This window comes from Festucalex cinctus, chromosome 3 (assembly GCF_051991245.1).
Source record: "Festucalex cinctus isolate MCC-2025b chromosome 3, RoL_Fcin_1.0, whole genome shotgun sequence".
Taxonomy (NCBI): Eukaryota; Metazoa; Chordata; class Actinopteri; order Syngnathiformes; family Syngnathidae; genus Festucalex; species Festucalex cinctus.
In genome coordinates, this window is record NC_135413.1 from 23316837 (window position 1) to 23338862 (window position 22026).

General features: G+C 39.4%; 5 protein-coding genes across 11 annotated transcripts in view; 3 read left to right on the plus strand and 2 right to left on the minus strand.

Moving 5' to 3' along the window:
* Positions 1-671: 671 nt before the first annotated feature.
* On the plus strand, positions 672-4058 carry idh3a (isocitrate dehydrogenase (NAD(+)) 3 catalytic subunit alpha). Of its 2 annotated transcripts, XM_077516848.1 has the most exons (12): positions 728-824; positions 1150-1215; positions 1615-1668; positions 1746-1829; positions 1908-2022; positions 2154-2341; positions 2468-2601; positions 2694-2796; positions 2871-2935; positions 3157-3241; positions 3311-3463; positions 3538-4058. In XM_077516848.1, the coding sequence occupies exons 1-12, from the start codon at positions 798-800 to the stop codon at positions 3616-3618; spliced, it is 1155 nt and encodes a 384-aa protein (XP_077372974.1). In that variant the 5' UTR covers positions 728-797; the 3' UTR covers positions 3619-4058. The 2 variants fall into 2 exon arrangements, with proteins under 2 accessions (XP_077372975.1, XP_077372974.1); XM_077516849.1 differs by lacking the exon at positions 1150-1215 and having other exon boundaries at positions 672-824.
* Positions 4059-5312: 1254 nt separating this feature from the next.
* On the plus strand, positions 5313-10618 carry dnaja (DnaJ heat shock protein family (Hsp40) member A). Its single transcript, XM_077516846.1, has 8 exons — positions 5313-5477; positions 5885-6025; positions 7285-7459; positions 7545-7649; positions 7737-7964; positions 8048-8278; positions 8364-8464; positions 9805-10618. Exons 2-8 carry the CDS (start codon positions 5894-5896, stop codon positions 10018-10020), a joined length of 1188 nt encoding a protein of 395 aa, XP_077372972.1. The 5' UTR covers positions 5313-5477; positions 5885-5893; the 3' UTR covers positions 10021-10618.
* On the minus strand, positions 10614-12451 carry rps27l (ribosomal protein S27 like). Of its 4 annotated transcripts, XM_077516855.1 has the most exons (5): positions 11945-12029; positions 11633-11690; positions 11064-11172; positions 10886-10996; positions 10614-10801 (listed from the first exon to the last, which is right to left on the minus strand). In XM_077516855.1, exons 3-5 carry the CDS (start codon positions 11080-11082, stop codon positions 10773-10775), a joined length of 159 nt encoding a protein of 52 aa, XP_077372981.1. In that variant the 5' UTR covers positions 11083-11172; positions 11633-11690; positions 11945-12029; the 3' UTR covers positions 10614-10772. The 4 variants fall into 4 exon arrangements, with proteins under 4 accessions (XP_077372981.1, XP_077372979.1, XP_077372978.1 ...); XM_077516853.1 differs by lacking the exons at positions 11633-11690; positions 11945-12029 and adding an exon at positions 12188-12451; XM_077516852.1 differs by lacking the exon at positions 11633-11690 and having other exon boundaries at positions 12004-12119.
* Positions 12009-15924, plus strand: LOC144016129 (ras-related protein Rab-8B). Its single transcript, XM_077516851.1, has 9 exons — positions 12009-12427; positions 12516-12833; positions 13153-13213; positions 13295-13355; positions 13433-13510; positions 13922-14011; positions 14095-14160; positions 15284-15334; positions 15415-15924. Exons 2-9 carry the CDS (start codon positions 12710-12712, stop codon positions 15505-15507), a joined length of 624 nt encoding a protein of 207 aa, XP_077372977.1. The 5' UTR covers positions 12009-12427; positions 12516-12709; the 3' UTR covers positions 15508-15924.
* Positions 15925-16568: 644 nt separating this feature from the next.
* Positions 16569-22026, minus strand: part of trpm1b (transient receptor potential cation channel, subfamily M, member 1b) — a 31257-nt gene continuing 25799 nt past the window's right edge. Inside the window, exons 24-28 of one of the 3 annotated variants that reach the window (XM_077516844.1) lie at positions 21758-21778; positions 21526-21670; positions 21243-21448; positions 20229-20361; positions 16569-19249 (exon numbers count right to left, since the gene is read on the minus strand). In XM_077516844.1, the coding sequence (XP_077372970.1) occupies positions 18154-19249; positions 20229-20361; positions 21243-21448; positions 21526-21670; positions 21758-21778 (1601 nt within the window). In that variant the 3' untranslated portion in view covers positions 16569-18153. Of the gene's footprint in view, positions 19250-20228; positions 20362-21242; positions 21449-21525; positions 21779-22026 lie in introns of all 3 variants that reach the window. The other 2 variants (XM_077516845.1, XM_077516843.1) reach the window with 2 other exon arrangements.

Here is a 22026-nt window from a genome sequence, read left to right on the forward strand (position 1 = left end):
TTTATATTGCTCCAGAAATCAACCATTTTAGCTTTCCAGTGGATTAGCTAGGATTTTGCGCCACCTGCTTATTCTTGCACCCAAAGTGCCATTTCTATGATTTTGCGTTATAGTGCACGTCATTTTTTTTTTTAATATCAGTTGTTTTAACTGATATACAGTACCGCTCTGTATTAAAATGTGTATTATTATTATTATTGTTATACTGCATACACTCACTCACTCTCTCTCTCTCTCTCTCTCTCTCTCTCTCTCTCTCTCTCTCTCTCTCTCTCTCTCTCTTTATTTATATATATATATATAAATTATAAAACCAATTGTTTACTTGGCTTATATATATATATATATATATATATATATATATATATATATATATATATATTCTCTAATTCTTCAGAAATAAGAAGTGTTAACAGTTTCTGTTTAGTTTCCCCGCTCACCTTTTTTTAATGAGATTTTTTTTTCTTAAAAATAAAAACAAAAGTCACTTGATTGCACTTCCGCGTTATGCAACCGGAAATTATCGGATCTTTCAAAATATCTAGTCGTTTTTAGTAAATGTACCTACCAGCTGGAACAATAACATTAAATTACCATATTGCACGTGGTTAAAATAAAAATGTGCTTTAACAAATCGATGAATTATCATGAGTCTATGTGTGAATTTATAATATCGTTTTATTTTGAAAACAAAATCAAAACTGTTCTCTCTGATGTTTATCGCGAGCTTGACTATGTGCTGCTTCTGCGCTACAGTACATCGACCTTGGTGGCTGGCTACTTACTGCTAGCTAAGCATGGCGGGGAATGCGTGGAGGTCAGCGGTAAGTACGGGAAATCCACAATTATAAAATAATTGTTCTATCATATGCTTAACCTTTAACGCCTAATGACGTACTAGTGTCGGTTATTTTGTTGTCATACTCCTACTCGAAAATTCTTCGGGAAAGACACAGGAACTATCCGGCCACTTTGTCTCTTTCAGGCACGCCCTTGCTGTAGGTTACTATAGCAACCCAAATCACATTTTAAACGATTAAACATGCGTAATCTTCACTTTTTTTTGCCAAAGATGAACGTGACAGCTAATTGTACGAATTACTTCCGCATCGAGGCTACAACTGTCCATGTAATGTTCCTCACCTACAGATTGTTAACCTACTCAGAAAATGGAGTTTATCGATCAGTGGCCAGGATAAAATCAAGGCAAAGGAAGTAAGTTAATCTTAGTTTTGTATTAAACAGTGTATTACTTACTACTAAGGAGAAAATCGACCTAGTTGCTTCTCATTTGCTAGTAATGTCTATACTAGCTTTGTTGGGCCATGTTGTATATTGATTCAAAAATACTGACGCGAGTAGTCAGTTTCGAGCTTTTTGTATACCCTATTGACACATTGTTAGGCAGGTATCTCCTATTGTTGTTGTTTTTTTGTGCAATAAATTTATAGCAATGCTATGTGTGATTGTGTACATTTGATTTTTTTTTTATACTAAACACAATATATATACTTACTAGCTGGTATTTTATCTATTGTCATTGACACTCAATGGCATTTGTCATTGAGGATTTGTATACTTGACCAAATATCTAATGTATGTTTTGCTTGACAGGTGCAGCATGTGGCGGGAGCCTTGAGGAAAGAGACCAGGACATTCTCTCGTGGGGTATGTCACTCCCCTGTAGGATGACGGTATTTGCATGTGTCATTATACGACACTTTCATTTTTGACCTGCCTTTCAGATGCAAACTGTTACTTTGATCCCCGGCGATGGAATTGGACCAGAGATCTCCACTGCTGTCATGAAGATATTTGAAGCAGCTCAGGTTAATACTGAAGAATCACTTGATTAAGCACTTTTACTACTTACGACAATTATTCTTATAAATTGTGTTTTAAAACAGGCACCTATTCAGTGGGAGGAGAGAAATGTTACAGCCATTAAAGGCCCTGGGGGCAAGTGGGTGATTCCTCCAGATGCCAAAGAGTCAATGGACAGGAACAAAATGGGTCTGAAGGGTAAGATAGTGTTGATTATGATTATTTTACCAACATTTGGGTCATACGTATAATCAGGTAAAATCCAATTAGGCTGAGTTTACACTGAACTTGTTGTTGTTTTTTTTTTTTTTTTTTTTTTTTGTCTCCAGGTCCTTTGAAGACGCCAATTGCCGCAGGTCATCCCTCTATGAATCTTCTCCTGAGGAAAACCTTTGACCTCTACTCCAACGTGCGCCCATGTGTTTCCATCGAGGGCTACAAGACGCCCTACACGGACGTGAACCTCGTCACCATCAGAGAAAACACGGAGGGCGAATACAGTGGGATTGAACATGTGGTAATTACCTTGAAAAAAAAAAGTGGATTTGAATTCTGTTCTTTTGACACTGTTCCTGCACTGAATTCAAACAAAGACACTTGATTTTTACTTCATTGTGATTACTGAATGTGTGCATATTTGCAGATTGTTGATGGAGTCGTGCAGAGTATTAAACTCATTACAGAGCAAGCCAGCCAACGCATTGCAGAGTACGCATTTGAATATGCAAGAAATAATAAGAGGACCAGTGTTACGGCTGTTCATAAGGCTAACATTATGTGAGTCACAAGCAATCCAAATTACTACATATTTAACTTGCATTCCGCTCTGTATGTGATAATCAATTTGTTGTCCTTTGTTCTTATATCAGGCGCATGTCAGATGGGCTCTTCCTCCGAAAATGCAGAGAGGCTGCCGAAAGGAATAAAGATATCAAATTTACTGAGATGTATTTAGATACTGTATGCCTCAATGTAAGTGCCCAAAACTGTTTTTCCCCCACCCATAGCTGTCTTTTATTTTTCTGAACCACCACCATTATTTACAGATGGTGCAGGATCCTACACAGTTTGATATTCTTGTGATGCCAAATTTGTATGGAGACATTTTGAGGTAAGAAAATACACAATTTATAATGTGTCTGAAAATGACATCACAGTGCCGGGGGGGGGGGGGGGGGGGGTTAACAACCAATCACGGCTCGCCTGTATTCTGGATTTGGTCAAGTGATGTTCATAAGATGAAGCTTGGGCACTGTGATGTCATTGTCGGTCGACAGCAATTGGCAAAATGGCCGCCCATGGATAAAAACGGGAGTTACTGTTTACCTTCAGTGATCTTTGTGCTGGACTTATTGGAGGACTCGGAGTGACCCCCAGTGGAAACATCGGCACCAATGGTGTTGCCATTTTTGAGTCTGTATGTTCTCTCTCATTCTGTTTAACATTTCTGTGTAGCCGTTTTCAAAGATGAGATTTGTTTTTTCAGGTTCATGGAACTGCTCCCGACATAGCAGGAAAAGACATGGCCAACCCCACCGCCTTACTGCTCAGTGCGGTCATGATGCTGCGCCACATGGGACTGCACGACCACGCAAAGAGGATCGAGACCGCCTGTTTCGACACCATTCGGGACAAAAAGGTAAACGTCGTCCTTTCGCGCAGGTTTGACATCACGTTCACATGTAACGCCCTTTTTTGTTGTCTTTGTTGTAGGTGCTCACCGGAGACCTCGGAGGGAAGTCAAAGTGTTCCGAATTTACAGAAGCAATATGTCAACGGGTGCGAGATCTCTAATAGTACTAGTTTAGCGGTTGCCTCTTTTTTGCTCACATTTGAAACCAAAACATAATTAAAACTATCTCAGGATTTGCAATCCTGAATGTCTTCTTTATTTGCACCTGTCTAAGCAGTTTCTTCAAAGAGATTTTATATTCAATCTATTTTATTGGGTTTGAAGGAAGTAGGAAGAGGACTATTAATATTATTATTATTATTATTATTATATTGATGTGTGTATAACTGCTAGAGTTTACTTACTTCTATAGAATTATACTTGAATTAAAGTCACGAGTTATTATTCTTAATCTGAAAATAATCATACCTTTAGATTATTACATACGATTGATATCAGTAAAGGAAATATGGAAAGGTTTGTTTATGTTTTTTTGTTTTTTTTGCTGCTTTGTGTCAGATATTATGAATGTACATCATAAATGCTAGCATGACATCAGAAATGTCTTGACTTTATTGTGTGTTAAATGTGTTTTATATCTTATGCCTCTTCAGCTGCTAAGGTGACTGGTTGTGTACAATAATTGTCAACATTGTACTTCAATTTTATGCCCACAAGAATATACAGTTATTGTCATGACTTAATAGATACTGTTAATATGGATGATTAAGAAATTAAAATAGGGACATAAACTGACAGAATCAGCCTGCACTTGTTGTTCAGGGTGTCATCAGGACGTCACAAACATAGTTCTATGCACTGTTCCTGCTTTCCGAAAAAAGAAACACTGTAGTGTGAGCGCAGATGGTATTCTCGGTCTGCAATCTGAATGAGCGATTGGAAGTTATGTAACATACTGTTCTTTTGTTTTCATTTGGCTAAAGTGGACCAAAATTCAATTTTCCATAGGCTATCACTAATTTTGGCTGTCATGACTTAATTTGATTAGATTACATTAGTACCTTTTAAGCATAACAACCCACTCAACGTTTTGAGCTGATGGTTTTGTTTTGTTTTGAAATTACTAATCACTCGCTACACTTGGTTGGCTCTCCTATTTTTCCTTATATGACACATAATTTGTTTTGCTTCCTTAGCAGAGTTACAGAAACGGTTGCATAGTGTTTATCATTCCAATTCCCACTGGCTAAGGTCATTTGCATTGTTGCAAGGTTTAACTTGTCTTGCCAGATAACGTCATTTTTAACATAATGCCGTCTCTTTTGTTTGTTCATCTGGCATCTTTCCATACATAGGCCAATTTGTCTGAAGTGACAGCAAAAGTAGGCCTACTCAGTGTATGAAACTACTGATACATGCCTTCACATAAATACTGTTAAATAAAATGTGAGGTACAGATTCAACTTTTGCATTTAGATAAAAACAAAGTAATGTACAGAAGAAAGAAAATAAAGTCAAATACATCAACAGACGTAATGCAAATACTTTACACGGTGAAGTCAAACAAACGGTGTTTTGCCAGTAAGGAGTAGGAAGTGCTATATAGCTGTCTTGTTTACATGTGTAGGAACTTGTAAAAGTACAAATTAATCATAAAAAAAATAAATACTCAAGTACGGGTTAGTCGATAATCTATTAAGTCCAAAATGCACGTTAGGTATCTTTAAGACTATATTTTCCTTAGATGAAAATATGAATAGCGTTTTTGTTGTTTTTGTTTTGTTTTTTTATTTATTTTTTTCCTATTTTGTATCATAAAGAATTTCAACATGTAATTACTCATCATAGCGCTTCGTCCCTTCCGGGCTTCCGTACTCAAAAGCATCCGGCCCATCCAGCTCGATCTCTCCAGAAAGTTCCACGCTGAAGAGCAGCTATAAGGACCAGCCATCTTCCTAGAGAACCGGCTTCACTTCGCAGCGACGCGACAGTTATCTCGAAGAGGACAATAAGCCCACAAGTAAGTGGATCAAGTGATGAGAAACGCTTTAATAGCTATTTTGCGAAATTAAGTCGTATTTTGGGGTTAGCACACAGTTATACGAGAGAAAGGCTAACGCACGTGATAACCGATAACGACCAAATGCTTTTAAATATTATTTGAGTGCGACCAACTCCACTCTATTCATATTTAAATTATGTTTCGTTATAACTACGCGGCGTTCTGTTATGAATGTGGCATAATAGACTTGATATTCTTTTTAAGAGCTTTGTGTTCCCAAGCCGGTTGGTTGCTAGCGTAAACGCTGTTGACTCACGTTAGCATGGCGACCACTAACAACCAGGACAGTTAAATGGGAAATAGATCATCTAGTTGCTGACTTTTTTTTCGTCCTTTTCATTTATTTTTTCCCATCTTTATTTAAGGCTGTCATCATGGTTCGCGAAACTGGCTACTACGACCTCCTTGGTGTGGGACCCAAAGCGTCTGCGGACGAAATAAAGAAAGCCTACAGAAAACTGGCATTAAAATATCACCCGGACAAGAACCCCAATGAGGGAGAGAAGGTGAGCTTAGGCTAAATATAGACTTTTTGATTTTCTCTGTGGCCGTCTACGGGCTGTTGGGAATGCACCATTCTAATTTTACACCCTATGGAATGATCTGGTAGCTCCTCTTTCTAGGTACAGTGTACAGTCAGTCCACTGACTTGTTAGCTCTATGATCCGGTCTGGAATACCACATGATGTAATAGCAAGAGGTTATGCAATTCTGGGCTGTCGGGTGTTAGGAGCTCAGTCATCAATAGTCAGAATTTCATTAAAGTACAGCAATTAAGTAGGCCCAAGTGTTAACCAAAAACACGGTTGTAGTCACACAAAATAAATTATATATTTTTTTGTTAGCCACTGTAAAATTATGCATATTACTTTACATGTTAATAGACCATAGAATATTAGCTGGGGGGGTTCATCCCTCATCCCTCATCCCTCTCTAGCCTCAGTTTATGCCTGTAAATTTAATTTTAACTATTTTAAAACACATTGCGCCTTGACAAGAATAGCATATTACAGAGTGTAATAACAATATACTTAATAATAATTAGGGATGGTGAGTATATATTGTGCCGATATCCAGCCTTATTTCAAGGTATTGGTACTCGTGATGGAGGCCGATACATAAGGCTCAAAGATACCCATAAAGTATTTATGTATAAAATTTATTTAATTAAACTGTGTTTTCTGAACAAGTAGAGGGGGGAGAATAATAAAAAATTGCTGCTAATTTTATGCAATATTAAGGAAAAATACTGTATTGAGATATATACCGTAGGTCTTTCTTTAAAAAAGGGTAAATACTCGAGGTATCGGTGATTACTCAAAAGTTGAATATTCATACTGGTAACAGTATAAAAAAAAAGGGGTATTGAACATCCATAATAATAATAATAATAATATAGGCCAGTGTTGATAAGAGTGTAAAACAAAAGGGGTGTTGTTGATCATTTGTCAGGGATGTGGTAAGTCCACTTTTTGGGGGTTTTTGGTTGATTGCACATTTAAAAAAATGCATCAAACCCCAGAAATCATCATTAGTAAGTAATGTTAGAAAACGTTGGCAGCCGTGGTTAAGTTTGGCTTGTTTACATTGTATGTTTGTACAGTGCACGTGGCGTGCATGATAGTGAGGGGGCGTGGCTTTGGTTAGAGACTCGAGGGGCTGCAGGCAGGAGTCAAGTGAGGCTCCATTCAAAACGGCAAACTCCCTTTTTAACATTCAGACGCTGTTCTTGTGAGGATTACGTGATGCTGTCTTTTGTCCGCAGTTCAAGCTTATATCGCAAGCATATGACGTGCTTTCGGATCCAAAAAAGCGAGATCTGTATGACCAAGGGGGGGAGCAAGCAATTAAAGAAGGCGGCATGGGCGGCGGGTCGTCCCCCATGGACATTTTCAACATGTTCTTTGGAGGCGGGGGAAGGATGCAGAGAGAGAGGAGAGGTAAGAGCTTATCGAGATTTTTTTATTTTTTTATTTTTTTAAGAAAGGACACATTGACTTCCAAATGTAAACTCAAACTTTTTAGGGAAGAACATTGTCCACCAGCTGAGCGTAACGCTGGAGGACATGTACAATGGCTCCACAAGAAAGCTGGCACTCCAGAAGAACGTTATATGTGAAAAGTGTGAAGGTATACATTCCCTCTTGCATGTCTACTTCTGTTTTGTTTTTGTCTGTCTTGAATAATAATTCCCAAGTGTATTTTGTTGACGTTCAGGTTACGGTGGTAAGAAAGGCGCCTTGGAGAAATGCTCCAACTGCAAGGGAAGAGGAGTGCAGATCAAGGTGCAGCAGATCGGACCAGGCATGATTCAGCAGATTCAAAGCATGTGTGGAGATTGCCACGGGCAGGGCGAGTCGTTCAGCTCCAAGGACCGCTGCAAGAACTGCAATGGGCACAAAGTGGAACGCAAGAAGAAAATTCTCGAGGTCCACATTGACAAAGGTAATAAACACTTGAGCTACTACTCGATCTTCTTCCATGATGTCAAGGAATACTGATATATATATATTTTTTTTTGACTGAAGGTATGAGAGACGGTCAGAAAATTACATTTCACGGCGAAGGTGACCAGGAGCCCGACCTGGAGCCCGGCGACGTCATCATCGTGTTGGACCAGAAGGAGCACGGCCAATTCAAGCGGAGCGACGACAACCTCACCATGACCATGAGCATCAAACTGGTGGAGGCCCTGTGTGGCTTCAAGAAGGCCATCAGCACTCTGGACGACCGGACGCTCCTCATCAGCTCGCAACCAGGTAAGCGCTACGCACCCACACTGCAAGACTGACGGGCGGCGCCGTCTCTCGCTGCCATTAAGGTCTTCTGTTTGCCCCGTTGAAGGCGAAGTTATCAAGAACAACGACACCAAGGTGATAGAGAACGAAGGCATGCCGGTGTATCGGCACCCTTACGAAAAGGGACAACTCTTCATACAGTTCCAGGTGAGATCGGAATTAGCTTGACTTGAGACTTGAATTCATTCTCTGACCACTTAAGTCAGGTTTCTCTATTAAAATTAACTCATTCACTGCCTTTGACAAGTATACTTGTCAATTGTATTTTTTAGAGCGGTGTAAATGGGGGCGAATCTGAGCATGCTCCACTGTAAATATCAAACTTGGAAACAACTTTACTGATGCCCAACCACCGGTAGATGACATCATTGCCCCATTTTATAGGAAATAAACACAGTTTCAGAGTCCATGGGAGAAATGGCTGTATTTTGGCAAACCTACATTTTTCTGCTGTCAATTATAAAAGAACGGGACGGGACAAAAAGTAGGGAGTCTATTCTGTTATTTGGTAGATTCGGTTTATATATAATTATTGAATGTAATATCACGTGAGTATTGGAAATGTAAAAATTTTCTATAATGACTGGCAGTGAATGAGTTAAATTAAATGTAACTAATATGCTACAGCCCTACAAATAGCTTTTTTTTTTTTTTTTTGGTTAATGTATTTTTAATGACGGAAGATTAAAGGTGCATTGTGCCGTTTAAAAAGGTAACATTAAAGCTTTTTCTACATCATACATGCTCTACCAATGCCCAAATGAGTGCAAAAAGCCGTGACTGTTTTACTCTGACTGCATCTATCAGCTTTTATCTTCTCTTTTATATTAGCGTGTGCGGACCCTCGCACATTCCACAGTTTCTTTGGTGAGGGGGCGGAGTTTTTCTTACCTCATTTGAAGTCATGTATTCGTTTGTCAACTGTGGCTTCACTTTAAGATCGTGCACAATGAACAAGCCTAATACAGATGCTGCAGTTACACTTTGGCCCAGAGGTGGCAGTCGTTAAAAAAAAAAAAAAAAAAAAAAAAAAAAAAAAAAAAAAAAATGAAATTTCTTAACAAGAAGATTTGGCATCAAATCTTGGGTAACAGCCAAATTTCAAAATCTCATACAAGTGGTTGTCAGTTTGCCCTCCAGTGAACAAAACTGCAACAACAGTTGATTTTAGTCGAAAAACTGCCATGTGTGTTCTATGGGATATATTTTTGACACCTCTGGTTCAAAGTCTTCATTTGTGGCTTGGTTGCTGTATTATACTACCCCCTGGTGGACAAGGTTTGAATTTCAGTGAATTAATCACGATGCACATAGTATGTGAATATTTTCACAATGCTATAAGCTCTCTTGTAAACCAAAGCAAAAAAAATAATCGACCAAGCAATGTGACTGCTTGTAAATCAAAACAGTTGGTTCTCTTGTTTGGCAACACATCAACCAAAAAAAATCACATTTAAACTTGAGGTGTATAATACTGGACTGTCCAGGTGGAGTTTCCGGAAAAACACTGGCTCCCAGAGCATCTCATGTTCCAGCTGGAAAGGCTGCTTCCCCCCAGGGAGGACGTGTTGATCGCCGACGACACGGAGGAGGTGGAGCTCTGCGAGGTGGACGAGCGGACGCAGCAGCGCCGTTACGGCAGAGAAGCGTACGATGAAGACGAGGAGGGTCCCAGAAGTGGGGTGCAGTGTCAGACGCAGTAGTCTTCCGCTCTGCCGACAAATTGCATAACCTGGGCTGGGGGGTGCTTTTGTCACCGTGTTTTAACTTGTGGTTGATTGAGCAGCCAGTCCTACTTGTAGTTTGTTCCAAGAACCATTGAGATGGAAACATAACTTGACAGCCAAGTGGTGCAGTTCGGTTGCGAAAAGGCTGATCTGGCTTTTGTGTTTCACCAGATCATTCCACAAGAAGTGCTCAAATAATTGCCAATGAAACCTGTCATGGTCATGATCACATTTTCTGAGGAAAGGGTGGTTGACTGCAATTTGTTTGCTCGGTGTGCGGCGGACCTAACTCACCTTTTGGACAGAAATGTAAATGGGCTGAACTGTACCACTTGGTGAAAAACATTGATTGCTTATATTTAACTCTTCAGATATGGTTATGCAAGGTTTGTGTTTCTGTTCCATAAACAATATATACCTGTTTGCTGGTCTTTTCTATATGTAACAACTTTCCAGACAGATGTATTGTTCACTATTGAAAAGTTTAAAGGACTACTTTGTATGCTTTCTGTGAAGGTCATTTCAAGTCATAGGAAAAAAAGGTTTTATCAATAAAAGTCCCAGTGTGCTTCAATTGCTTCCACCTTTTTTTATTGACTTGTAAATTCATTGTATTAAAGGCATATTTGAAAGCTTATAAAATCACAAACATGATCTTGTCCGCTGCATAGTGACATCTCAACCAGGGATTTAATTAACAATGCACATCTTGTGAGTATGGTTTCATTTTAATGCTGCTTCCTCCTGAAAGAACAACCTGGGAAGCAGATGGAAAATTCAGGTTAAGATTCAGATGTTATTTTATGACATTGTGCTAAATAACTGCATGCTTGGCCGTTACCTTCTGTGAGTCGGGCCTTTCCTCCTTTAGGCTGACACAACACTGTGGAGCAGCCCACACAGAGGACCACTGTCTGTGCATGACTGAACACAGTAGTGATCTTGTAGCAGCCTGCAAAATAGCACAAATTAAATACATTTCTTCGTAACTAGTAAAATGTCACTCATGTTATGCTTACCTGGACACTTCACATCCATAAAATAGGAGTTTGGACTCTGAACGAGTCTTTTCTTTTTGTGTTGTCTTCTCTCATGCTCAAAAGAGGGATGAAGGAGGTCTTTAGCCAACTAAAACATACAGCAGGTTATGTGATACCTGACATGTAGGAACAGTGTAATAATAACATAAAGGAGCAGCATGTATGAGTTATAATACTTGATAGTCCAGTAGCGCAAAAATTGTGTATTCGCAAGAGCACATTGCTCAATTAACAAAAACAGATAGCATGGATTCATTCAGATAAGGTTTCCTAAGGAATTGAATTTAAAGTGTGGATTACATTACGTAGGTGTTATTAAATTATACAGAGCGATTGTGATAAAGCAGCCACAGTGAACTTAGAAAACGATATACAGTACTAGAAAAAATGTGATAAAAAATTTAAATATCAGTTATTTGCAATCAAATTTGCTTTTACTGTTTTTATTTGTTTTTACTGTGTCACTTATTTCATTAAATGTGTGTTCTTTATGAAGCTACACCACTCTTAATACGATATAAAAATGTGCATATATAAAAATTAACAACCTTATAAGGTGTTCCTTATTTAATTAGGCCCGAAAGCAGGGTTGTTTCGCTTTTTGTTCTGTAAACAGAAACGTAACGAAAATGTAAGCATGCATCAAAGGTCTGTTCGAGTAAATATGCTAAGTGCGTTTGCAGCTTCAAACAAGACGTGAATAACAGTCCCATCCATTTTAAATCCAAATAGTCGCAATTCACTTAACGGCCTGAACGTTCATTTAGCTATTTTTAACGAAGAAGTTGAGCAATGGTCGTTGTGAGAAAAAAAAACGGCGCAGACTATTTTCTGGACCACACCACGAACCCCCTACGCACTGCTGAGTCTCCAGCAAGTAGACGACCCCCGCGCCTCGCCAAGCTAAAGCAGGGCTAACCATAAACACGAGCACACAGCACACCATGTGCTTGCTCCGACTACGCACACCACGATGTTATTTCCAAACGAGTTACACCATTCGCACCCTGAGTGACAACTGCTTTATTACACACGCGTACGTGAAGCGTCGCAATTAAGAAACTAAAGAAAAATATCGGGCACGTTTAAAGTTATTAACTTACAGGCATCTTGCCGCGCTGGCGTAGCGTTGTCTACGTCGTAGGCTTCTTCTTGGTAGTGGTGGACACCAACTGGGAGGAACTGTGATTATCGCCAAGCCGTTCTTTTGATATGTAGTGTTTACAATCCAACAGGAAATTGATAATAAAAGTAAATGAATAGTAAAAATTGATTAATAATTAACTTATAATACACTTGATTGCACCATTAAGTTTATTTAATATCAAGAAATGCTTCAAGTGGTAAGAAAGCCTACCGTATAATTATTATTTTTAAAATACAGTATTAATAAAAATGTTAAAATACAAAGCAAACAACACGTGTGTTTAGCAAAAGAAGATCTCAACAGTAGCGATTTGGTAGCAAAAACTACATGGACCAGAATGCAACGCGCGGCATTACGTCACTCCTCTCCGCACTGGCCCGCAGCCAGACCGACGGACAGCTGAGGACCCACAAAACGGGGGATCCCGGCCCAGCATTCCCGTTTACTGACCCAAATCTTGTCCCGTTTGCTTCGCACAATGGCGAAGACGTACGATTACCTCTTCAAGCTGTTGCTTATCGGCGACAGCGGCGTGGGCAAGACGTGTCTGCTCTTTCGATTCAGCGAAGACTCCTTTAATACCACCTTCATATCCACCATAGGTGAGTAAACCGCCACGCATAATAATGCATGGACACATATGCACTAAATCCGATATAGGTTATGCGTGACTGCATTAGCGTGCATTCGGGTACGTTTAAAAAACAGATTGTTTGCATGGGAAGAAGATAACGGGTGTGAGATTCATTTTTATCTATCTATCTATCTATCTATCTATCTATCTATCTATCTATCTATCTATCTATCTATCTATCTATCTAAAAATATATCATGACTAAAATAGTGTCTTTTTGGTCTCTTAATGCATAAAAGTTATGAATTATAGGCAGAAAATTAGACATTCTGTTCATTTTAACACAGGTATAGACTTCAAAATCAGAACAATCGAGCTGGACGGAAAACGAGTCAAACTTCAAATTTGGTGAGTGTCATTTGACTTTAATTTTTGACAAACTGGACGCAGATCTTTGCCAATTTGTATTCGCGGGATGCCCTCGTGCAGGGACACCGCAGGCCAGGAGCGTTTTCGAACCATCACGACAGCTTACTACCGAGGAGCCATGGTAAGTCGTCACTCACTGTGCTGGAATGTCCAGGAGCTGCACCAAGAAACAATGATTCGTCTTTGTCCTCCTCTCAGGGAATCATGCTGGTCTACGACATCTCCAACGAGAAGTCGTTTGAAAATATTAAGAACTGGGTCAGGAATATTGAAGAGGTGAGTTTCAAAATACGGAAAATGGTTAAACTGATTCTCTTTTGGACAGTGTGTATTATTTAGCGCCATCTAGTGGTAAACTACTATTGAAAAACAACTACAAATTTAAATAATAGGAAATAAAATAAGTTCTATCACATTCAACGTACATTCTAAAAAATATAATCCACCGCTTGTCTCCCTCTGCTCTCGCTAGATTTTGCTAGCTTCTCCTGCACGCCATTCGTTAGCCTCTCCAGTCAGTTCCACATTCAGTTGGTTAAAAAAAAAGCGCTATATAAATCTGAAATATTGCTCACGGCAACGCTCACTGTCTAATGCAGGAGTGGACAGACATTTAATAGTTCATATATTTAAAAAAATGATGTAGCAAAAATGCTCTGTTTGACTGACTTGTCCGTCAACTGCCAGCACGCCTCGTCGGACGTGGAGAAGATGATCCTGGGTAACAAATGTGACATGAGTGACAGGCGGCAGGTGTCCAAAGACAGGGGTGAAAAAGTGAGTGAGTCTCCCCTCCGTCAACACCAACTCATTAAAATGTGTCATTAAGGTACCTAAAATGCAGTTTTCCCTCTTTTTAGCTGGCTATTGATTATGGCGTCAAGTTCATGGAGACAAGTGCAAAGACAAGTGTCAATGTAGAAGAGGTACGTCAGTGTTTGTAGTCTTGATATTTCGAATGAGATTAAGTTGTTTTAATATTTACTATATGCCTGGGAATATTGATATATGCTGCATTTGTGTGTGTAAAAGTAGCAGTAGTTCGAAGGTTTAGAAGTACTGTAACATTTATGCTAATTTCCGTTAGCCTTTCTATGGTGTTTCACATTATATGTTAGCATTCAGCTAGTGGATGTTCAAGCAGGATTATATGGTTTAGGTGGAACATTTTGCTGTTTAAATATACAATGTTTTATTGCCTACTGCCTAGTTTTATGTGTTAGTTTTACGGTGATCTTAAACTGCGACTGACAACATACTAAACATAGTTCAAACAACACTTTTGCAAGTGTTAAATATTAAATTCAATTAAATTAATATTTTGCCGAAATTGTGTGCGTCAAAAAGTTAACTTAAAATATGTATTGAAATGTTATAAGCTATAATACACATTTTTCATAGAAACGTATGCAAAAGTAAGTCAGTTGCTGGACAGATAAATGTCGTTCACAAGTCAAAGTAAGCTGACTTCTTCTTCTTCCCCTGAAGACTTGCGTCCATTTCGCTGCCACTCTTATGAGGCGCTCCCCCTAGTGGCCCGCCATGTAAATGCACACTAAGTCATGAACAATGGAGCCATTTATAGTGGCTGTATATTAACTACAAATATCGCGATACTTGCGTAGGCGTTATCGATAATCTACCGGGAGACAAAGCATCACGCTTTAATCCGATATCGATATATCGTCACACTCCTAATTGCTATACTTGTAAAAGAGAATAGATTTCTATGTTTGACAAGTGCATATATTCTTAAAAAAAACAAAAAAAACTGTGATGTTGTGTGGCTGTGGTATGAACCACTATATAATGGACAAACTGTAATGCAGTGATTCTCAAGCAGTGTGTGGAAAATTATCCAATGCCACTTACCGGTAATCGGTCTGGAAATTGTTTACGTCAAATAAAATATATGCGATGCTTGCGTTGTCCACTAGATGGCAGAAGTTACAATCGATTTGTGTAGTCACTTTTTGTTTGGTGGTGCGTCAAGTCGAGATATTTTTTCCCAATGTAACATTTAACCTGTTATGTTTTGATTTGAACCAGGCATTTTATACCATGGGAAGAGACATCCTGCACAACCTGAGCTCAAAGACAGTAAGTATTTTACAGGATCGCATGTCACATTTACCTTCAGTCCACATGAATGTGATTGTTTTTCTTCTTTTGTTTAACAGACTGACAGCCTTGCCGGAGGATCTGCAAAAGCAGTCAAGATCACCGAGAAGAAATCCAAGAGGATCAAATTCCTCAAGTGTTCGCTCATCTAGAGCACGCCCGCATGACTTTGCTCTTTTTGAGGGGGCTTCTCACTGTGACTTTTGGAGGGAAACTCGGCCTCATCGAGCCGACGGGTTCCCGCACGACCCGTTGAAGACGCTCGACGCCCAACCGGGGCGTGGACCCGTGACTGGTTGGCCACGGCTTGTTTGTAGCCGACGCCTCTGAGGAGTCCGTTTTCTGTTTCGCCCTGACCTCAGTTATTCAATTTAGCAAACCATCGTGTTCTTATACATGTAAAATAACAAAACGCCTCACATTTTATCACTTTGTAGCACTACTTTTATACCTTGTGCCATATTGAACACGAGGATGCTGTGCGGCGTACATATCAAGTCCCGGCAATGATTGTATTTGTATTTATGTGTATGTAAATGGGTCATTTTATATATATATATATATATATATATATATATATATATATATATATATATATATATATATATATATATATATATATATATATACACACACTTTGATCAATAACGGTAAAGACAACTGTTAAAAAATCTTTCAAAAACATACTGATTTAACATTTTAGGCATAAGTCAGTTGTCAGTTACGCTCACATATTCATATATGAAAAATGTCGGTACTAGCTGTGATTGGGCTGCCAGATCGTATCGGGGTCGCCTAACACGTCCCGCTACAAGATTGGCTGGAAATTATCCAGCTGACGTCAAACATTGGAAAGAAAATATTAAAGATGTAATTTAATGTACGGACTGAAATTGTAAAAACGTAAATGAACCTAAGAATATAAACGCAAAATATATTAAATAATAAAATAGATGGAATAAATGATACACAAAATAATTGTCTCAAATGTGACGAATATTGTCAGTTTAGATTGTTTAAAGTGTTCCTAAGACTGTTTTTTGTTATTGTGATTGATTTGTGAACAGCTAAAAAAAAAAAAAAAAAAAATTAAATTCAGTCTTTACCGTTATTATTCAAATGATATGCAAATGACCCATATTATTATTGTCCTGAAGGCATTAGAATAGAGTGTCCACGTGTGTCATTAAAAGAAAAAATCATTTATTAATCGCTGACAAAATATAAATTCTTCGGACGAGATGCAGCGAATCCATGTTGTCAGTATTTGCATGAACGCTGTGGGAATATTAAGTTAGCACATTGTAAACTACCTGAAGAGAAGACGACGGTTCAGCCTGTGCAGAAAATGATTGTTGAGTACATGTTGAAAGTTCACGTCAAGGTGCAATTTGTGTTGACATTCAAAAGGTTTTCTTCACATTAAAAGAATGCGGAAAGCTGTTAAAGTCGGTGAGTGAATTGTTCAAGAGTGACAGCATAAAAGTGTGTGGAAGAAAGTAACTTGAGCAAATAGAATTTTGGTTTGCTATCACTGTACTGTTGCACTGCAATGTTTTTTTTTCTCTTAACTTTCCTTGCAATATTTTAATTGAGACTTTTTTTATATATTTAATGTGACTATTTTTTGTAACTACAACTTTTGCAGTATTTTATTTTTTTTCAACATTGTGACTTCTTTATTTCATGTAATATTCAGATTTATTTTCTTAATATCTCAGTTTTCATAAAATTATAACTATTTTTGTAATTATTTTGTCACTTCATTTTCATTCATTAAAACTTTTCTCAGTTCAACAAAACAACTTTATTTTTAGAACTTTATGACTTCTTTTCTCCTAAAATTAAAACCTTATACATTGACCTTGATCTATTTGACTTTTTGACTTAATATGACAATTACATTATCACATTATTACTTTTTCAATAACGTGACTTCTCATCATACTTTAACTTTAGAGTCATAAGATTTTATTTTTTTTCTCAATTTCACAACTGAACTTTTGTACCAGTACAATAATAAAAAAAAACTTAGCAAAATAGTACAACTTAACATCACCACTTTCCTAAAAATAGTAAATTTATTCTCTGAGCTAGACATGTTCCGATATAGATTCTGACTGTATGATAATAGTTAGCAAAACAAAATATTACAGCATGAAAATTGCAGCTCTAAAATGACTATTTGGAAATATTTTTAAATTTTTTTAAATATTTTTTCCATTGAACAATATCTACTTAAATTTTAGCAACATAACGGCCCACCCCTGACCTCTGCTCACTAAGGAGAAAAAAAAAGTCACTTATTGTATTATTATTTTTTTTTAAATCATCAAATCCAACTTACCGTAATTTTGCAACTTCATTTTTTCCCCTTCATAAAATTAGCATGTATTTTCCCTCATTACACTAACATACTCTCAAAATTGCGACTTTTCCACTCACATTTGACCTATTTTATTTTTTATTTTTATATTTTTTTCACTCTCTAATGTAAGGCTGGACTGGCCATCTGGCACACAGGACAGATGCCCGGTGGGCCGGTGTCTTTTGGGGCCGATGTGGTGCTATTATTATAATTATTATTTTCCTCCATTTTACCCCAAGAGACCGGCCCACAATTTAGAAGGAGCAACCAAGTGGTAGAACTATGTGGTATACCCAAGGGTGGGTCAGGAGTCTGGCTGAGCTGGCAAGCCCAAGGTCCGATTATTTGTGCCAGTCCAGCCGCAAGTAACTGTACTCCTCTTTCAATCCTTCATATCGAGACCCTCCTGCATGAATGTTGTTTCCGGACGTCATTTCGTCTGCCGCGTGTCATCGTTGTTCATCTCACAAGCGTCCACGAGGTCCCGCTCGCTGCTGGACGCTCTCTTGCCGCCCGCCGCGCCCCTCGCCTTGCGATCTTTGGCGTTCCAACTCAGAGACCTGTGCGACGGCAGGAAGCGTTCCTCGGTGACGCTCAGGTACCGAGCGCCGTCCGACATGTTCCTCTTCACCCTCGTCTTGATTTGCTCCTCCGTGAGCGTCGTCCATTCGCTTTTAGTTGTTGGATGGATCCCGTCGGATTCCGGGCTCTGAAAGTGCTCCACGAAGGACGTGTAGTCATCCGCCGCCTCGGCCGGACGGTAAATAATGCCGCTCATGGCCCGCCGCTTTGAAACGGGAGACGTTTGGCTGTCGGCGGGGACGTCGCGCAACGATTTGGAATCCGCCGCGGGAGGCGGTTGGGCTTTTTCGGCGGGCTCCTCGTCGGGAGGGCTGATGATGATGGTGCTCATGCTCCGCCTCTTGGTGAGAGGACACGCGGCGGGCTCTTCCGCCGGGTAGTGTCTCAGAGATTTGGCCCGTTTGGGCGAGGAGGACGGTTTGAGTCGGTTCTTGTCGGCGATCTGATCCGGGGAGCTTGCGAGCGTCTCCTTGCTGGATCCGGCGGACGCCAGCTTGGGTTCACACGGCGATATGAGGATGTCCACGCAGGAGCCGGGCCGGCTTCGACTCAAGCCGTGAGCGCCTTCGTTGACGTTGAGAGCGTACGTGGCGGAAGCGTGGCCCTTCGGTTTTTCCAGGCTACTTTTGGCCGCGTCCTCGGCGTCCTTCTGCTTGGTGGCGAACTCCTCCATGTCCATGTGGAAGCGGTAGAGGCTGTAGCCGTCGGCGCTGTTGACGCTGCCCTGGCGGACCAGACCGGACGGATCGCACACCGACGAGTTGCGGGAGTGGGTCCGGGTCAGCTCCAGTCTGTCCAGCCCCGCCAGCTTCTCCAAGGCCATCGCCATCCGGCCGTGGAGCTCCTCCAGCTGGGCCAGGCGGAGATCCACCGTTTGCAGGGAAGCCTTCATGGTGTTCTCCCGCTCGTTCACCTCCTCCAGACGCATGAACATGTTCTCAACTCTTGGAAGGAGCACCACAGCATCGGATGGTGAGTCAAGGAGAATGCAATTTTCAAATCACAAAAGAGAAATTGTGTCATTTGATTGGTCAAGAGGCTTATTTTATTTATATTTGGGGTGTCACAATTAATGCGTTAATTTTGAGTTAATTTAAAGTTCCTTTAATGCTACTAATTTTTTTGAGCGCGCAATTAATGACCGTCCCTGACTTGGAAAGCCTGTCCTGGTTGAATTCCAGTCCACACGTCCAAGTCAAAATTTCCCAGTAATAAATGTAATAATAATGCATATATTTGTGGAGACTGGGGTCACAAAACTCTTTTACATAGAAGTCAGACATTAAAAAAAAAAAAAAAAACTCCAAAAAAGAGAAATTGTTCAAAACATCCAACATACTGTCTCAAAAATATAAGTATCCATTTTTCACGGAAAAAAAAATGTGTAATCATCACAAATAAAGTAAAATGCTAGGAGCATTTTTTCCCAGTCAATTCAACATAAAAAATATATATATATTGTATTTTACAATTTAAAAGTATGCAGAATTTCACAAGTTACTTAATGTTAACTCATTCACTCCCGGCTGTTTTACTGTATTTGACTAGTTTTGCAAGGCCCATTGAATATTGTGTTTTATTGCTATAAAAACATTGAACTTGTCAAATTAAAGATTAAAGACTTAGTAAAGTACATTTTGCAGCAATTAGCATTAGAATACAGTTAAGTTTCATCAATATTCATTCACATTCAAAAAAAGAGTTTATTGCAACATGGTCCTGACTGATCTCTTATACTCTGCTGCCACCTGCTGGCTGTTTTGTTTTTGTATTAATTATAATTGCTTTAAGCCACCTTTTCATATCAGAAGTAATAAAATAAAATAAAAAACTTTTCTTGAAAAAACTGAAAATTGAAAAAAAAACAAAAAAAAAACCTGAAGTGGCAACGCATGTAACAGCAGCTGTGAAACGAGGGCTCACCTTTCCGAGGTAACCTTGATGCGTTCGTCGCTCGAGGACTGCTGCTCGTCTTCCTTTTCACGAAAGTATTCCTCCACGCACTGTTCTTCAAACTCGTACAGGTTCTTCAGCTCCTCTGGATTCAGTCTTAGCTCTTTGACCAAAAAAAAAAAAAAAAAAAGTGAGTAGATTAGGTCATATTCACACAATATCGACTGAACTTTTTTTTTTCCTCAATGGGCAGCGCAACGTGTTCTGTAGCGCTGCCTTGTCATTGGGGTTGTGAAGTCCCAAAACACCCACTAACTATGGCCAGCAGATGGCAGCATTGTATCTCTTTTCAATGGGATGACTGTCAAGTCACGTGAAAGTCAGCTTTATTTATATGGCGCTTTCAAACAGTATATCAAATTACAATGAAACATGACGAATCTGATGAAATCGAACGTTTTCAACGATGATGTTTATGATCGAAGTCTGTCACTTTAAATCTAATTCACAGTGTCACTAAACAAAAAATATTCGTGTCAAAGTCACTGTTTTCTCTTTTTTTCTATTTTCTCATATGTCACTCAAATGACCTATTTTCAAATTGTGATTACTAAAGAACGGAATAAGGTAGAAACATATTTTTTTTTTTTTATGTTTATGTACTTGTAGCACACAATATTTTGTTTGCCTTAAAAGATGAGTGAAAATGCTCGAAATCAGCTTTGGATAGTGTTTGTCAGTCAAAGAGTTAAACCAAAATTGTACATCAATATGTGACAGAACTAAATACACAACTCTGATGAATATTTTGCATTTGTGGATCAGGAATTAAACAGGACACTTAATGGCTCAAAGACCTTTGGAAAAGAGTTAGTTGGCTACTCAGGAGAAGCTAGCGACCGGCTAGCACATTCAACAATGTTTTCATCATTTATACTTTTTGTTTTGGTTACATTTGTCACAACTCTAGCTTATCTCTGACAAAAACCCCAAATTTCACAAAGTCTTTTTTTGCGTAACATTCGAGTGACAACGTGTACTGACTGAGGCCGCGGTCCTTCTCGTCCAGTTCCCCGTCTTGCCTCTTCCTGGCGCAGCGTCGAAAGAGCCGACTGAAGAGGATGTACAGGTGGCTGAAGATGATGAGCGGCGGGGGCAGGATGGGCCGGTCGTGGAACGTCATGATCAGCTGATAGCGCTGAAACTTCCACACCTGGTTGGAGATGGACTTCACCTCGAAGAAGGTGTTGCTGCGGAACGCGTACGAATGAGTACGTCATTTAATAAACATACACGATATATTAGGGTGAAGAATTGTGTATTTCACTTGAAGACGGCGATGAGCAGGTTGACCAGGAGAATATTGGCCACGAGGAGGTAGCAGGCCATGATGGCAGGTGTGAGCCAGGCGCCGGGGATGCACGGAGGCAACTTCTTGCCGTCTTCGTCGTACAAATGTTCACCGCATGGAGCTGTGGGGGGACAAAACGACTCTACAGTTATTATTAGCGCTCTTGTTAGGATCGGATTGATTCGAATTTGCTCGGAGGGCAACTCACGGTTGATTTCCATTGCATAGACTTAAGAGAAAAAACGCACACAAAAACACAAGGATGGCGTTCAATGAAATCAATCAATAGTCATTTATCATATCAGCCTTCTGTCATGATCAAGATGGTGACCATGTAAAAGTGGACTGACCTCAAATTTTGCAGTACACCATCATTATAAGAATATTTAAAAATATCTAATTTTATGAATGACTGTCTTCACCTTGACAGAAGACGCATGTACAAAAAAATACTTGAGGCAGATGATCATATTTGTG

Excerpts from the sequence above, each read along its gene's own strand:
- idh3a (XM_077516848.1), top strand. The coding sequence starts at position 798 with ATGGCGGGGAATGCGTGGAGGTCAGCG. Across the intron at positions 1,669-1,745 it reads CCAGGACATTCTCTCGTGGG|ATGCAAACTGTTACTTTGAT; the intron begins GTATGTCACTCC and ends CCTGCCTTTCAG. Across the intron at positions 2,602-2,693 it reads GTTCATAAGGCTAACATTAT|GCGCATGTCAGATGGGCTCT; the intron begins GTGAGTCACAAG and ends TTCTTATATCAG.
- dnaja (XM_077516846.1), top strand. The coding sequence starts at position 5,894 with ATGGTTCGCGAAACTGGCTACTACGACCTCCTTGGTGTGGGACCCAAA. Across the intron at positions 7,460-7,544 it reads GATGCAGAGAGAGAGGAGAG|GGAAGAACATTGTCCACCAG; the intron begins GTAAGAGCTTAT and ends CAAACTTTTTAG. Across the intron at positions 8,279-8,363 it reads CCTCATCAGCTCGCAACCAG|GCGAAGTTATCAAGAACAAC; the intron begins GTAAGCGCTACG and ends GCCCCGTTGAAG.
- rps27l (XM_077516852.1), bottom strand. The coding sequence starts at position 12,030 with ATGGTGTGCTGTGTGCTCGTGTTTATG. Across the intron at positions 11,173-12,003 it reads GCTGTGTGCTCGTGTTTATG|TTGGCTAAAGACCTCCTTCA; the intron begins GTTAGCCCTGCT and ends TGTATGTTTTAG. Across the intron at positions 10,802-10,885 it reads AAAGGCCCGACTCACAGAAG|GTTGTTCTTTCAGGAGGAAG; the intron begins GTAACGGCCAAG and ends TCTGCTTCCCAG.
- LOC144016129 (XM_077516851.1), top strand. The coding sequence starts at position 12,710 with ATGGCGAAGACGTACGATTACCTCTTCAAGCTGTTGCTTATCGGCGAC. Across the intron at positions 14,012-14,094 it reads CCAAAGACAGGGGTGAAAAA|CTGGCTATTGATTATGGCGT; the intron begins GTGAGTGAGTCT and ends CCCTCTTTTTAG. Across the intron at positions 14,161-15,283 it reads CAAGTGTCAATGTAGAAGAG|GCATTTTATACCATGGGAAG; the intron begins GTACGTCAGTGT and ends GATTTGAACCAG.